Source organism: Tamandua tetradactyla, chromosome 8 (assembly GCF_023851605.1).
Source record: "Tamandua tetradactyla isolate mTamTet1 chromosome 8, mTamTet1.pri, whole genome shotgun sequence".
In the NCBI taxonomy this organism is placed as follows: domain Eukaryota; kingdom Metazoa; phylum Chordata; class Mammalia; order Pilosa; family Myrmecophagidae; genus Tamandua; species Tamandua tetradactyla.
The window spans coordinates 78,031,716-78,047,922 of record NC_135334.1 but is presented as its reverse complement, the minus strand read 5'-3'; the positions used below and the strand labels follow the sequence as shown (position 1 = coordinate 78,047,922).

Genomic DNA, 16,207 nt, shown 5'->3' with positions numbered 1-16,207 from the left:
GACCGATGATTGTACCTCCAGGCTCAGAGAGAACCAGAAATATTGGAAATACTGTCCTTATTTGCATAGCTCAGTTTTCATTCATTTAACCTAAACTGTATCCAAAGAAAGGATCAGGGCTGTTGGGGTTAATTAAGAAAGGTTCAAGAATCCCTTATCCACCCTTGTTAGCCTCTGCCTCTAGAGATTGTACCCAAACAGGTGGCCCCCTTTCTCACTCTATTGTGCTTCATTCATGGAAAATATTGCTGTTAGTTCTCATGCTTCTATTTATTAATCCCATTCAGTTTTTAGCACTCTGAAATGTTTCTAAAAGCCAAATTACACCATCACATTGTTGTCACAACACATTAAAATTGTCTTTTAATTGCACATGTAATAGCTCAATATCTTTCATCATTTTTGAGTTCTTCATTTCCAGTGTCTCCTTCTGAACTTCTTCGACTTTTATAACAGCTTTTTCAGATATTTCAGTTGTTCTAAATTCATTGCCATCTTTTTCACTATCTCATCCTTGTATTATCATCTGTTAAGGAAGTTATTTGGGTTCAATCCCTTTTTTGTTGCCTATTTTTAAAAAATTCTCATTAGTTGATTTACTCTGAGATCATGGACTCTATTTCTGCAATATCCACACTAACTGGAAGCAGAAGGCAGTGTGCGTAGAAGGAGAATATAAGGAAAAGGACCAGTTATGCTGTTACAACAGCTCAGGCAAGGTAAACACATTTATGGAGTGCTTACTATATTCATCCTTTTCACTCTCTAACAACTACCATCATAAATCCTTCTTATCCTTGAATATTCACAGAGGAGTCTTCCCAGTGGTTTCTCTTCCTGGTGTCCATTTCTCCTGTTTTCTCTACTTCAATCTGGGACTGTTGTGTTGTTATAATCTCTTGCTGATCTCTAGGCGCTAGGGTAGGGAGGTATGCCAGGTCCCTGCAGGAATGCATGAAGAAGCGTCTTGAGACCTGGTTCCCTTCAGAAGTCAGAAAATCAGTTTTGCCCATGAGAGCACCTGTTACCCCTGGTATCCACCATATAGCCACAAGTCAAAAATCCACACTGAGTACCTGTTCTCACAGTTGATTGAATGTGATAAAAAAAACTATATGCTTATGCTTGGAAAGTACAGTCTCTTGAAAATTGGTTCTGATACATTTCTTCAATAGGCATCTGAAACTGGGTCAGAGTCAGAGAGGGCATGATAGCTGTAGGTAAAAAGAGGTTGTACATCAATTTCAAGAAACATTCATTTGATAGTGAGCTTCTGGAAACAGTGTGAGAAATTTTCTAATATATTTATGAAATAGATAAATGGCAAGATAATCAAAACTGAGATGGAAAGGAAATTTTTTCAATAATTAGTTACTTGGTGCCTGACCTCCTTATTCACACAACTAATTTTCATGTGAATTAAATATTTAAATGTTAATTTGTATAACCAAATAAATCAGAAATTATAAACACTTAAATCTCTAAATAGAGAAGATACTTTAAAATTAACAGCAAAAGAAAGAAGTCACAAAGGAAAAGACAAGTGGAAGTAAAAAAAAAATTACATTTTTCTCTACAACAGAAAAATGATAAAATTAAAAAAAAAACTACCCAAAGAACATTAATGATAAAATGCTGTAGGAGGAAATAGTATCTTACATTTAAAAAAGTGAAATATATCAATATTTGTCTATATTAAAACTACAATAAGGTAATAAAAAAAGTGACAAATTTTGCAAAAAGTTGTAATGCAACTACAAACAATAGTAAATACAATGAGCAACCTCATCCCAGAATCTAAATGGAAAATTAAAGCATCTAAATGTTGCGTTCAAAATAGCCATGGTGTTCTTTTTAAAGCATTTTAATTGAGATCAGTCACATACCATGCTATCTGTCCAAAGTGTACAGAAATGGCATTTTGTGTAAGAGAGTGTTATGCATTCATCACACAATCAATTTTACTCCAAAAAGAAAACCCCAAATCCCTTAGCAATCACATCTTAATCCTTCTATCATTCCCTAACCCACATAACCACTAATCAAATTCTGTTATCTTTAGATTTATTCATATTCATATTTTATAAAAATGGGATCATACGATTGGTACTACTTTGAGTCTTGTTTCCTTCACTTAGCATAAAGTTGTTTCTGATTTATTGGTTTTTTTTAATTAAAAATTATAGATTTACCTAAAATTCATGTTAAAAATATAGTGTTCCACTCTACTACCCTATTGTTGACACTTGGAGTTATGCCTTTGTTATTGTTAATGAAAAAAATGTTAAAAGATTACTGTTAAGTATAGTCCATAGTTTGCAGTAGTGTATTTTTTCCCATATACCATCCTATCATTCACACCTTGTAACAATGATGTACATTTGTTTTAATTAATGAAAGACTATTCTTTTGTTTGTTCTGTTAACTACAGTCATCATGCCCAACAGGGTTGACTTCATTACACAGTCAGATATTTTATTCTCAGAGTTCTTTTTATGACAACATGCTATGCAGTCTACTTCAATGCCATGAAACATTCACTTTCCTGATGGAGGAGCAACTTGTAGACACATTTCTGGAAGACAATTGACCATGCACTTCACTGTATTCTATTCACATGCTTTGATTCAAAATTTACTTCTGGGAATAAATGGTAAGAAATTATTTAAATGAGGATAAAGCCTTGCACTAAATATAGTCACTTAGACTCATCTGTAATAGTAAAAAAGTTGAAAGAGATCAAATAGTTAAAAATATTAAGACTCTTATCATATTTATGTATATATTCCTTGGCCATCAAAATAATATGCATTATGCAACCATAATTATTTTACAAAGATTATAATTACTCTTCATATGATTTTGCAATATCAATAGCAATATGCCCACTTGGGCTGAGTGTGTGACTAGTGTTATGCATAAATTGTTTTAGTTAGGATTAATAAGAACTCTTGGAAGAAAGATCTATTGTCACCCTATTTTTATGTAAACTGGAGAACACAGAGGTGAAGTCACTTGTAAAGGTGACATCAATATTAAGGTAGAGGTAGAAGAGGGATCTTGAGGTAATTCTTTTGAAATTCCAAAGTCAAAGTATTCAACCACAATATTTAAAAACACATTTTTATCAGAAATGACCAGTGTGTTCTTATAGGTGGAATGATAAGGTATTTATTGCCCATGGATGAATATATAAACTGGGTAGCATGAGTAAAGCACAACCTGATCATCTTTTTGGAATGTTCTTTTTATGCCAAAGTGTTTAGATGAGATTGAGTTACATACCCCCCAATCATGTTTTTAATCATAATTCCATTCCAGTAAACCTGAATTCATTGCAAATAGAAGCTTGTGAAGATGTTCTTTTCACTTAAGATGTGGTCAGCTGAATCAGTATTGCTTTTAATCCTGTTGTTGGATTATAATCCTTATAAAGAGAAAGATACAGGTTAGAGGTGCAAGCCAAAACTTAGTGGTAACCTGGAAGACAATGGAGAAAACATTGCCATGTGACCAGATAGCCAAAAAAAACCCCAAAAACAAAAACCCAAGGATTGTTAGCCAGCCAAAATCCTACCAGGTCTGGGAGGAGGCAAGCTTTCCAGCCATTGAAACTGTAAGCCAATAAATTCCCAGTGTTTAAGTTAATCTATTGTGTAGTATTTCTCATAGCAGCCTGGAAACCAGAAGGACAACATCCAAAATTCCCATGTTAACAAGCATGAAGAAATGAAGAAGTTTTGTGGGTTTTAAACTTTTAATAGGTGGATATTTTAGATAATCAAAGGAAACTAAAGACGTTCCAAAAGTACACCCACTGAAGCTATGTGATGAAATCTACCTGCACATAGCTCAAGAAAGTGATTAATCAGAAAGTGCCCCAACTAATGTCAAGGATCACACACCAAAGTATAAAGAGTCAGTGATGCTGCAGCATTCCAGGGACTTCTGCTGAGTCTTGATCACACTCTTTCATTCTTTTCCATAACCAGTAAGTGCTAGGGGTTCCTGAAAGAGGAGAGGCATCCAATGTTTACTAAAAAGATATATCATATTCCAGCAATTGTTTTCCACATCAAAGGGACTGCCAAGTCTATAAAGTAACAAAAATGAAAATTCCCTTGTCCTGAGAAATTTGATTTGATACATGTCTGTATCACTTTATCAGTTTTCCATGGGTCTTGCAAGAAATTACCACAAATATGGGCTTGAAACAACACCAATTTATTATTTTACAGTCCCATGATTCAGAGGTTTGAAATGGGTCTCACTGGTCTAAAATAAAGGTATTGACACAGTTGTCTTCCTTTCATATTGTATCTTTTATGTCCCTCTCAGTTCAGACTGGCAGTGGGTCTGTTATATAGATCTTCCAACACTCTTATTGGCTTTCTATGTAATAAGCTTGGATCTTGCCCATAAGACAGGTTTTTCCACAAATCCTTCCTGGATAACTCCATGTCCAATCCTGGCTTTCTCTGAAATGGCTGACTGGTCTCACATTTGGTTAAATCCTCTCATGAGGTGCCATTATCTGCGGTCTCCCTTCCTGGAAGTCCAGAATTTTCCAGAATCTGACTTTCTGGTTTCTTTGTACCCAAGAGTTTAGTTCTCAGTTTATCACTTTCCTGTCGCATTTCACTGTAATTTGTGAGGAGTAACCAGACTGCACTTTCCACATTTAATTTGTAAATATCCTCAATAAAGTATCCAAGTTCATGGCTTTTAAAATCTGCCTTCTGGGGAGCAATGTGGCGTAATGGCAGAATTCTTGCCTGCCATGCCGGAGACCTGGGTTCGATTCCTGGTGCCTGCCTGTTCTAGTTTGCTAGCTGCTAGAATGCAATATATCAGAAGCAGAATGGCTTTTAAAAAGGGGAATTTAATAAGTTGCTAGTTTACAGTTCTAAGGCCAAGAAAATGTCCCAATTAAAACAAGTCTGTAGAAATGTCCAATCAAAGGCATCCATCCAGGGAAAGATACCTTGGCTCAAGAAGGCCGATGAAGTTCAGGGTTTCTTTCTCAGGTGAGAAGGCATATAACAAGCACAGCCAGGGCTTCTCTCTGAGCTGGAAGGGCACATGGCGAACATGGCATCATCTGCTAGCTTTCTCACCTGGCTTCTGGTTTCATGAAGCTCCCCAGGAGGCATTTTCCTTCTTCATCTCTAAAAGTCGTTGGTTTATGGAGTCTCTGCTTCGTGTTGCTACAGCATTCTCTGTTCTCTGCAAATCTCTTTTATTCTCCAAAATGTTTCCTCTTTTACAGGACTCCAGAAACTTACCAAGACCCACTCAAATGGGTGGAGACATGTCATCAGCTAATCCAGTTTAACAAGCACTCTTGATTAAATCACATCTCCAGAGAGATGCTCTGAATACAGTTTCAAACATATAGTATTGAATAGGGATTATTCTGTCTTTACAAAATGGGATTTAGATTAAAACATGGCTTTTCCAGGGGTCATACATCCTTTCAAACCAGCACACTGCCCATGCCAAGTAAAATAAAATAAAATTAAAAATCTGCCTTCCAGGCCAAGCTATTAGTCAATTTTGCCATATTATCTGCCATTTTAAAACAAAAATCACCTGCTTTCCAATTTACAACACATGCTTCATCTCTATCTAAGGACCTATCAGAAGTATCTTTAGAGTCCACATTTCTACCAACAGTCTCTTGAAAGCATTCTAGACATTCTTTATCAAGCTTCTCAAAACTCCACCAGAATCTCACCCTTATCCATTTAAAAAGCTGTTCCAACATGTTCAGGATTAGCAAACTTCAGCAGCACTCCAGTTTTCTGGTACCAAAATTTGTTCTAGTTTGCTAGCTGCCAGAATGCAATATACCAGAAATGAAACAGCTTTTTAAAAAGGGAATTTAAAAAGTTTCAAGTTCACATGTTCTAAGGCCATGAAGTTGTCCAAAATTAAAGCAAAATTATCGAAATGTCCAATCTAAGATATCCTAGGAAAGATACCTTGATTCAAGAAGACTGATGACATTCATTATTTCTCTCAACTGGAAATGCACATGGCAAACATGAAGGTATCTGCTAGCTTTCTCTCCCAGCTTCTTGTCTCAAGAAACTCTCCCAGGGATGTTTTCCTTCTGCATCTCCAAAAGTCTCTAGCTGGTGGAGTCTGTGATTATTGAAGTTGTGCTACAGCTCTCTTGTGGCTCTGAAAGGGACTCTCTGCAAATGCTTTCTCTTTTAAAAGATTCCAGTAAACTAATCAAGACCCACATGGAATGGATGGAGTCACGATTCCATGGAAGCCATCTACTCAAAAGTTACCACCAACAATTGCGTGGATCACATCTCTGTGGAGATAACCTAGTCAAGTTTCTAACCTATAGTACTGAATAGGGATTAGGAGAAACAGTTGCTCCCACAAGATCGATTAGGATTAAAACATAGCTTTTCTAAGGTACATAAATCCTTTCAAACTGGCATACACCCTACAAAAAATCTATATACAATAAATAATGAAAGCGAAGTTTTAAGATTTGTAGAATCTTCGGGATTTTCAGTAGTTTCCTTAACACAATTAGAAACAAAAGAGGTGGTACATTTCTACAACCTGATATAGGCATAAAGTATAAGTGGAACATGTGGTAAGCCCTTGAATTTGTCCCCATTTATTAAGGATACATCCCTTTTATGAGGTAGCCTGAGTCCTCAGATGTTATAGGATGAGGTTTCTTAAATTTCTGTTTCACCAACTGTAGCCCCCTAGCAATACCTTCCATCTCTCTCAATCCTTGGTTCCTCACTGAGTTTAAAGAAACTCTGGCTTTAAAATTAACTCAAACTTGTCACAAACCCTCAAACTCCTTCCACTTTGATATTTTGTAATTAGTATTCAATTTCATGCCCATTTAGCTCTAATATACACAACGGTCTTTCTTTAGTTTGATTCCCTTATTCATGAAAGTTTTCTTTCATTATTACAGATTGTGATTATAAGAGCACTAATGTTTAATTAAAAGCTTACAATTGTTTTAGAAGTTATTTATGAGGGCATGAATATATTGTAGCCTCAATAAGTATTTCCATTTAATTATCAGCATTTTGAGTTTGCAAGGCAGAATTATTTTTATTCATTTTATTTATAATTAATGAAGCATTTAATGAACTAATCACTAATTAAATCAATTAATAAAACATTTCTTTGAAGAAGGCAGAAGAGAAATTGCATTCTGAATTATTTTTTAAATAGCTTTTCCCCAAAGACATGCAGCTAATGAAGAACAAAGTTGAGATTAAAAAATAATTAAAAATTAGGACTGTTAATTTTTAGTCCAGGAAAAATGATATCCTTTAATTTAATTTAACCAAACTTACATACTCTCTCTTCACTCCCCCATCTATGCTATTTACCGTTTTGATAGCAATACTCTCTGCTCTTGACTTCATGTACTGAAACAAAAGTATTCCTCAAATTTAACATTCCAATCCTCAGTGCACCTTCCTCTGGGAGAGAAAGTGAAAGATTACCTGGCGGATCTGCTTAGTTTTTATACTATAAATGATGGGATTCATCACAGGAGGCACCACCAAGTAGATATTGGCAATGACAACATGGACAAGTGGAGAGGCGTGCTGGGCAAAGCGGTGAGTCATGGACAGGCTCACCATGGGCAGATAGAGGACCAGAACGGCCAGAATGTGGGACAGGCAGTTATTGAGGGCACGGAATCTCTCAGTCCAGCTTGCCGTGGTCAAGACACTTCTCAGGATCAGCATATAGGAGAGCACAATGAGCAGTGGGTCCATCACAATAATAAGCAAGACCAAAGCAAATCCATACCAGTTGTTTACCCTAATGTCAGCACAGACCAGGCGAATCATGTCCTGGTGGAGGCAGTAGGAGTGAGAGAGGAGGTGGGAGCCACAGAAGGGCAGGCGCTTGAGCAGGAACAGGGAGAGAAGAACAGGCAGCACACAGCGGCAAATGATGGCTAACCCAATCTTGCCAATGACTTCATTGGTGAGGATAGAGGTGTAATGGAGGGGGCGGCAGATGGCCACATAGCGGTCAAAGGACATAGCCAGCAGAACAGAGGATTCCATGAAAGAGAAGCCATGGAGGAAGAAGAACTGTGCAAAGCAGGCTTCAAAGCTGATCTCACGAATGTTGAACCAGAGGAGCTGCATGACCGTGGGGAGGGTGGTGAGGGTGAGACCCAGGTCAGTGAGGGCCAGCATGGAGAGAAACAGGTACATGGGCTGGTGCAGGGATGTCTCTGTGCGAATGACAGTGAGGATGGTGGTGTTGCCCACGATGGAGATGGTGTAGAGGCAGCAGAAGGGGATGGAGATCCAGATGTGGGAGGCCTCGAATCCAGGGATGCCCGTGAGGATGAAGTGGAAGGGGTCCTGGGTGTTGTTGGTTACCCGGAACATGACCGGTGATTGTAGCTCCAGGTTCAGGGTCTGTGCGCAGAGAGAACCAGAAACATTGGAAATGCTCTCCTTATTCCCATAGCTCAGTTTTCACTTCATTTACTCTAAACTGTATCCAAGAAAGGATCAGAGCTGTTGGGGTTATCTAAGAAAGGTTCAAGTATTCCTTATCCACTGTTCCTTAGTCTGTCCCTCTAGTGATTGTACCCTCACAGCTCATCTCCTTCATTACACAATAGTGCTTAATTCATGGGAAACGTTTTAAAATTATTTTTCATGCTTTTATTCCCTAAACCCATTGAGTTTTTTAATTCAGAAATTTATTTTTATCTTATATTATTAATGTTTTTTTACCTTTTCTTTGTAAAATATAACATACATAGTTATATATACAAACATACAAAGCGTTATATACAAAAGAAAAGAGAGAGAAAAGGAATAATTTTCAAAACACACTTTAACAGGCAGCTACAGAACAGATCCCAGAGATTGCACCCTGAAATCTGCTTTTCAGTGAAATTTCACTATTTATATTGTTCTCACAACAGATTAAAATGAACTTTTAATTGCAAAAGAATGGTTAGCATTCATTCCTCATCCTTTTTGAGTCCTTTATATCCATGTCTCCTTCTAAACTGGTTCTTTGACTTTCATAAGAACATTTTCACCTATTTTACTTGTTCTAAATTCATTGCCATCTCTTTCATATATTATCCTCATTTCATCATTTATTAATGGAATTATTCACCATGGTCAGGCCTTACTTCTAGTCTGTTTTTCAATTCTCATTAGTTGATTTCCTCTGAGACCATCAATTCTATTTCAACAATATCAGAAACGAACTGGAAACACAGAGCAGGGTGCACAGCAGATGAGTGAGAATATAAGGAGAAGGACCAGCTAGCCTGTTACAACAGCCCAGGTGAGGACAAACACATTCATGAAGTGCTTCCTATATTCATCTTATTTGCCCTCTAACAACTATCATCACCACTCCTTCTTTACATTCACACAGGAGTTTTACCAGTGGGCTCTCGGTCTGGTGTCCTGTTCATCATCTGTGGTGTCTGTGTTCTCTACTTCACTCTGGGAGTTGTCGTTTTGGTATAAGCTTTTGCTGATCTCTAGGCTTGAGGGAAGGGAGGTGTGACGGGTCCCTGCAGGATTGCATGAAGAAGTATCTCGAGACCTGGTTCCCACTTTGCCAGTGAGACTCTTTATTGCCCCTGGTGTCCTCCATATAGCCACAAGTCAGGAGACCACATTGAGTCCCTGTTCTCACAGCTAATTGAATGTGATCAGAAACTATATGCTTATGCTTGGAATGTACAATCTCTTGAAAATTACTTCTGAAACACTTTCTTCTGTAGGCAGTCCGAAACTGGGCAGCGTTAGAGGGGGAAAAAGAGCTATAGATAAAGGGAAGGTTGTACATCAATTTCAAGAAGCATTCATTTTGCAGTGATTCTCTGAAATAGTAGGAGAAATGCACGTAATAAATTTATAAAATAAGAAATGGGAAGACATATCAAAATTAAGTTGGAAAGGAAAATTTTCAATTATTAGTTATTTGGTAACCCACCTTATATTCATGCAAACTGATTTTGGTGTGCCTTAAGTAATTAGATGTAATCATTAATACCAAATAGAACAGAAAAATATAAATATTTAAGTCTTTAAATGGAGAAGATTCTCTAAAATTAGCAGTAAAAAAAAATAAATCACCAAGTAAAAGACAAGTGGGAGTGAATGAAAAATATTACATTTTTGTGTACAACACAAAAATGACAAAATTTATAAGAAACTTCTAAAACAATGTTGATTAAAGCAGAAGATAGAGGAAAATCACATCTCAAACATAGAAAAATTAAATATATCAACATTCATCAATATAAATACCTCAATAGATTAATAAGAAAGAGTATGACAAAGTTCACAATAAAAGAAGAAACACAAGGACAAAGAAGAATAAAATAGTGATCAACCTCAATCAAATATCTAATAATGGAAAATTAGAGCATGAAAACGGCAGTTTAACTTTTTAAAATAGTAGAGGCCTTTTTTTAAAAGCAGTTTTATAGAGATATGTTCACATACCATACATTCATCCAAAATGTATTATCAATGGCTTCTAGCATAATTACAGGTGTGCATTAAGCACTACAATACATTTTAGGACAGTTTCATTACTGCAAAAAGAAAAACTCCATACCCCTTAGCTGTCACCTCTAAATCCCTCTATCCTTCTCCAGCCCTAGTTAACTATAATCTAATTCTGTCTCTATAGATTTAGTTATATTTACAATTTTTACAAATGAAATTACAGACTGTGTCATACTTTGTTTCTTTCATTTAGCATACTATTTTAACATATTATGAAAGCATTATGTTAATATTTAGCATATTGTTTTAATGATAATTTTTAAATTATTGTTTTTTTTTGAATTAGAGAACTTTTAGATTTACATAAAGGTCATGTAAAAAATACATTGTTCCCAAATACCACCCTATTGTTAATATTGTGAATTGGTATGATACCTTTGTTACAATTAGTGAAAGAATATTAAAATATTACTGTAAACTATAGTACATAGATTGCCTTAGGTGTAATTTTTCCCACCCTATGATTAACACCTTGTAATAGCGATGTACATATATTATAATTCATGAAAGAACGTCTTACATTTGCACTATTAACCACAGCCATCATATACAACAAGGTTCACTGTGTTATACAGTCTGATGTTTTATCCACAGAGCTTTTTTTAATGATAATACTTTTGGCAGTTTACTTCAAGGCCATGAAACATTCCTGACATAACCATAATTATGTTAGTTATAAATATTATAATTACCGTTTATATGATTTTGCAATGTAAATAGCAAAATGCCTACTCTTGCTGAATCTGAGTTAGTTTCAGTTAGTGTTTAAGGACTCTTGGAAGAAGGAATTATTGTCATTTATTTTTATATAAACTTGGAATTAGAGAGGCTAAGACATTTGCCATGGTCACATCAATTTTAAGAGAGTTGCAGAATAGGGATTTGAATATAATTATTTTGAGATTCCAAAGTCAAAGTATTTAACCACCATGTTCTTGAAAACAATTTTCTTCAGGTATGTCTAGCAGCTTCTTATGAAGTGTAATTATTAAGACATTTCTTGCCCATGGTGGAAGACACAAATTAGGTAGTATGAGTAAAGTATTAACTCTTAATCATCTTGGAATGTCTGTGTGACACCAAAATGTCTTTATTACTTTGAATTATATCCCAGATAAAACATGTTCTTAATCTTAATCACATTTCTGTGGGTCTGAATCCTCGGTGAAATAGGACCTTTCAAAGAGCTTCTTTTCAGTTAAGGTGTAGCCAGTTGCACCTAGATGGGTCTTAATCCTATTACTGGAATCATTAGAAAGAGAAATTCACAGTTAGAATTTCCAGTTAGAAATTCTAAATTCTTCCAGTTAGAGCTGGAAGCCAAAAGTTAGTGGGAACATGAAAGAGAAAGGAGAAAACATTGCCATGTGATCAGAAAGCCAAGTAACTCAAAGGATCGCTATCCAGCCAGAATGCGTCCAAGCCTGGGAGCAAGTAAGCCTTCCAGCTTCTGAAACTGTGATCCAATAAATTTTCATTGTATAAGTCAACGTTGTGTGGTATTTCTCATAGCAGCCTGGAAACTAAGACAGTGCCCAAAGTCCTCATACTAGCAAACATTAAGAAAGTGAGCAGTCTTATGTCCTTTAAATGTTTAAAGGGGGGGTATTTTAGATAATTAATGGAAACTAGGGGACATTCCAAAACTATGCCCACTGAAGCTATATTACATAATCTACCTGTATGTGGCTTAAGAAAGTGATTAATCAGAAAGTGCCCCAACTGATATTGTGGTAATTAGATTCAGGTTTCAACTTGCTAGGTGAAGGTGCTTAGTTCTATTGCTGTGGACATGAGCCAATGGCTCATGAACCTCATCTGTTGTTGATTACATCTGCAGTCAGCTAGGAGGTGTGCCTGCCACAATGAATGATATTTGATTTAATTGGCTGGTGCTTAAATGAGAGACTCAATATAGCATAGCCCAAGCAGCTTAGCATACCACATCTCAGTACTCACAGCTTAGCCCAGGCTTGTGGAGAGGCAGAAAGAAATCACCCTGGGGAAAGTTGTTGGAACCTAGAGGCCTGGAGAGAAGGCCAGCAGGGATCACCCCATGCCTTCCCACTTAAGAAAGAACAGGTTGAAAGTTAGCTGCCTTTCCTCTGATGAACTATATGTCAACTAAATAAATCCCCTTTTATTGTAAGCCAGTCCATCTCTGGTGTGTTGCATTCCAGCAGCTAGAGCAGATATCAAAGATCACACACCAAAGCATAAAGAGAAAATGATGCCATTCTAGGGACACTCTTTCATGCTTTTCCACAACCAGTAAGTTTTGGGGGTCCCTGAAAGAGGAGAGGCATCCAGTATTTACTAAAAAGATACATCATTTCCCAGCAATTGTTTTCCACATCAAAGGGACTACCAAGTCTCCAAAGAGCAAAGATGAAAATTCTCTTGTCCTGAGAAAAATGATTTTGAGAAGGGAAAGGTCTATATCACTGTATTAGTTTTCCATGGCTTTTGTAAAAAAAATTTAGGGTCTTAAAACAACACTAATTTATTATCTTTTCTGTAATTTATAAATCTGAAATGCGTCTCACGTGGCTAAAATTAAGGTGCTGACACAGTTGTAATTCATATATTTACACATGTATACAAACATAACACATACAAACATATGCACAGGCACCTATTTGTTCATTTGCTTGTGTAATTATTTTTAAATCTGTTTTTCTAGTTTTCAACAGAAATATTGGTTTGACATAAGCTATACCACCCTGTCATGAGTGGAATTCAGGGCATCCCTTTAACAGACTAAAACCACCAGGAATATAGCTGCACCTGAACTATAGGTTTTATTGCTTATTGCAGCAAGGGATAGCACACATCATTGGAACCCTGGGTAACACAGTAAGAGAGTGTTAGAAAAAGCCTTTTTATAGGTTAGAGGTTTGTTTTAGGTGATTTGGGACAGATTTAAGAATGTAGAACTTTGCTCAGGATTAGATGCTAACAGGAAGGGAGGGAGATTCTATGAGTGGGTATTTTAATTCTTACAATGGAGACAGCAGACTAAGGTGAGGCTAATGCTGTAAGTGGTAAGGAGTTGCTATAATTAGCTGAAGGGAGGATGTTTATGTTTTGTGTCCTGGAAAATGTTCATGTTTTGTCTGTGTTCAGACATGATTATGGAGCAGTATTTTATTTTTATTCAACATAATGTCTTGATAAATGTGAAAAATAAAGAATTACAACAATTCCTGAGACTGCTAAGTTCCCTCCTTATTTTTCAATACACAACTAAGATCATTCCAGGAAGAGAGTGCTAAATATTAAAATGATGAAGTAGAGGCTATTTGAGAGAGTTTAGCTAGGAAATTTTTCCTAATACTTGGGGTAAACTAAAGTCTCAGTTATAAGGCAATTCTAAGGATAAAATTTAAATGAGGAGATGAAGATAGTCAGGTGGGATGTACTAGCATGCAGTAAACTATGAATTGAAAGCTGATTTCTGTTGTAAAGAATGAAAGAAGTACACAATTGTTGTAGCTCATGAAGAAATTGAAAAGAGTGATATAAATTGCAGGTACAGAGGTCAGTAACAGATCACACAGTCTTGTACACCCTGTTGAAATGGTCTAATTTTGCTCTAAATGCAGTAGAAGCCTCGTGAAAGGTTATTTTATAAATAATTAATATAATTATCTGTAATTATTTTTCTTAAAATTATTGCAGCTTTAAGAATATGTTGACAAGAGCAAATGCATGAACACCTGTTAATACATTGAAATATCTCAGTCAAGAGATGATGGTTATATAGACAGGTTATTTAGTAGCGGAGATGGAGGAAGATAAGAGATTTAAAAAGTTATCTAATAAGCAAGGTTTTGTTGACTCTTTGAGTGGGAAGTTCTAATGACTAAAAAAGGCCGTGTCAAGTGTTTAGTCATATAACCTATACATATTAATTTGACATTGAGCATAAGCCATGATCTCTACTTGTTCCTGGAGATACACTGATAGACATAGTTTCAGGTTATTAAATTGGTAACATATGGAAAAAGTTGGCATTTAGTAAGATAGAGAACACTACCAGGCAAGTTAATGTGTGCACTGTATGCATGCATGAATGTGTGCATGTGTGTGGGTAGTGGTGGTGGTGATGGAGAATAGTACAAAAGTTAGGAAAGTGTTCAATGTATGGTGAGCCATTTATTTAAGAGTTTATTATAGGATCTTAAAAGGTTAAGATTTCTCTAGAAGAATTCTTAATCCACATGAACTTCCCAGACTTAATCCACTTTATTCCTAGATGTTCCCTGTGTTGAGAATACTGAATATAATCTTGCTTATGTTCTAAAAGGTAAGAGGTGGGAGGTACGGGTAGGAGATATCCCGGATGGGTTAGTGGACATTCTTTCCAGGCACTTCATGGACATCCTATGGGGAGTACAACTGAAACCATAGTTGTTAGAATGGGATTCATGATGGGGAGAAAATAGCATTTGTCAAGTGATGCGTTCTCTAAACAGTGGTGCCTCTTTATTTGCATTGAGAGCCTCTTATCACAGCTGCTATTTCTTATCCCCACCGATACTATTTAAATTTTCATAAGAGTCGTCTGTTTCTTGACTCCATGTTCTTTTACCAAAGCTTTGCTATATACATAAGGCAGTTTGTATGTGTTTTCTACTTAATATTACTTAAAATCAGTTATGGAGGTATAATTATGCCTTTTTTTTACATTTAAAGAAACTCTACCTTCAAAAGTTACACAACTTTCTCAAGTCTCTTGTTAACAATCCTTGACAATGAATCAAAGATGTCTACCCCAATAACTGAGCACATCTTAAGCCAGAATAGAAGACAAGTCTAATTTATACAATTATCAATTGTTTCTATATTCACCCTCTCAACTCTCAAGGTATTTTTTATGCTTATCTTGCATAGGTGTCTGTTTTCTAGCTCCCATTGCATGTAACATCTTCTCCTAGAAGTAGTCTCCATTTTTTACAATCCCAGGATCCCCACTGAGTTTAAGGCGACTATCTTTAAAATTAACTCAACAGTTTCACAAATCCTTAAGCTCCTTCCACTTTGACTTTTGGTAATAAATAATGTTCCTTTTCTTTTACATGTAGCAGCAATATTCACAACTGTGTTTCTTTCTTTTGTGTGACCTCCTAATTTATGAAAGTTGCCTTTCATTATTGCAAATTAAGATTACAAGAGCACTTATGTTTAATTAAAAACTGACAGTTGCTTTAGAAATTACTTATGAGGGCATGAATATATTATAGTTTCAATAAGCATTTCTATACAATTACCAACATTTTGAGCTTTTAAAGCAGAACCTTGAACCTTAACACATACATAATAAAAACACTGCTTTGTGGAAGGCAGAATAGGAATTATATTCTGAAATCTTTTATTTAAACACTTTTTTCCCAAAGTCATGTAGCCTATAAACAGCAAAATTGAGTTTAAGAAAGAGGAAAAAAGAAAGCACTAGGGCTGTTAATTTCTAGTTCAGAAATAATATCCTTTATTTAACTGAACCATTCTTTCTTACTCCTTATTCCTGCCCCCATGTACTCTATTTACTGTTTTGATGACAGGTGTCCTGTGCTCTTGACTCCATATTACTGAAAGAAAAGTATTCCTCAGACTTAACATTCTAATCT

The 16,207-nt window shown here is 36.0% G+C and overlaps 1 protein-coding gene across 1 annotated transcript; it reads right to left on the bottom strand.

The window, feature by feature from the left end:
- Positions 1–7,466: 7,466 nt before the first annotated feature.
- LOC143643562 (olfactory receptor 51Q1-like) lies at positions 7,467–8,414 on the bottom strand. Its single transcript, XM_077112175.1, has one exon. It carries the CDS (start codon positions 8,412–8,414, stop codon positions 7,467–7,469), a length of 948 nt encoding a protein of 315 aa, XP_076968290.1.
- Between the last annotated feature and the right edge of the window lie 7,793 nt (positions 8,415–16,207).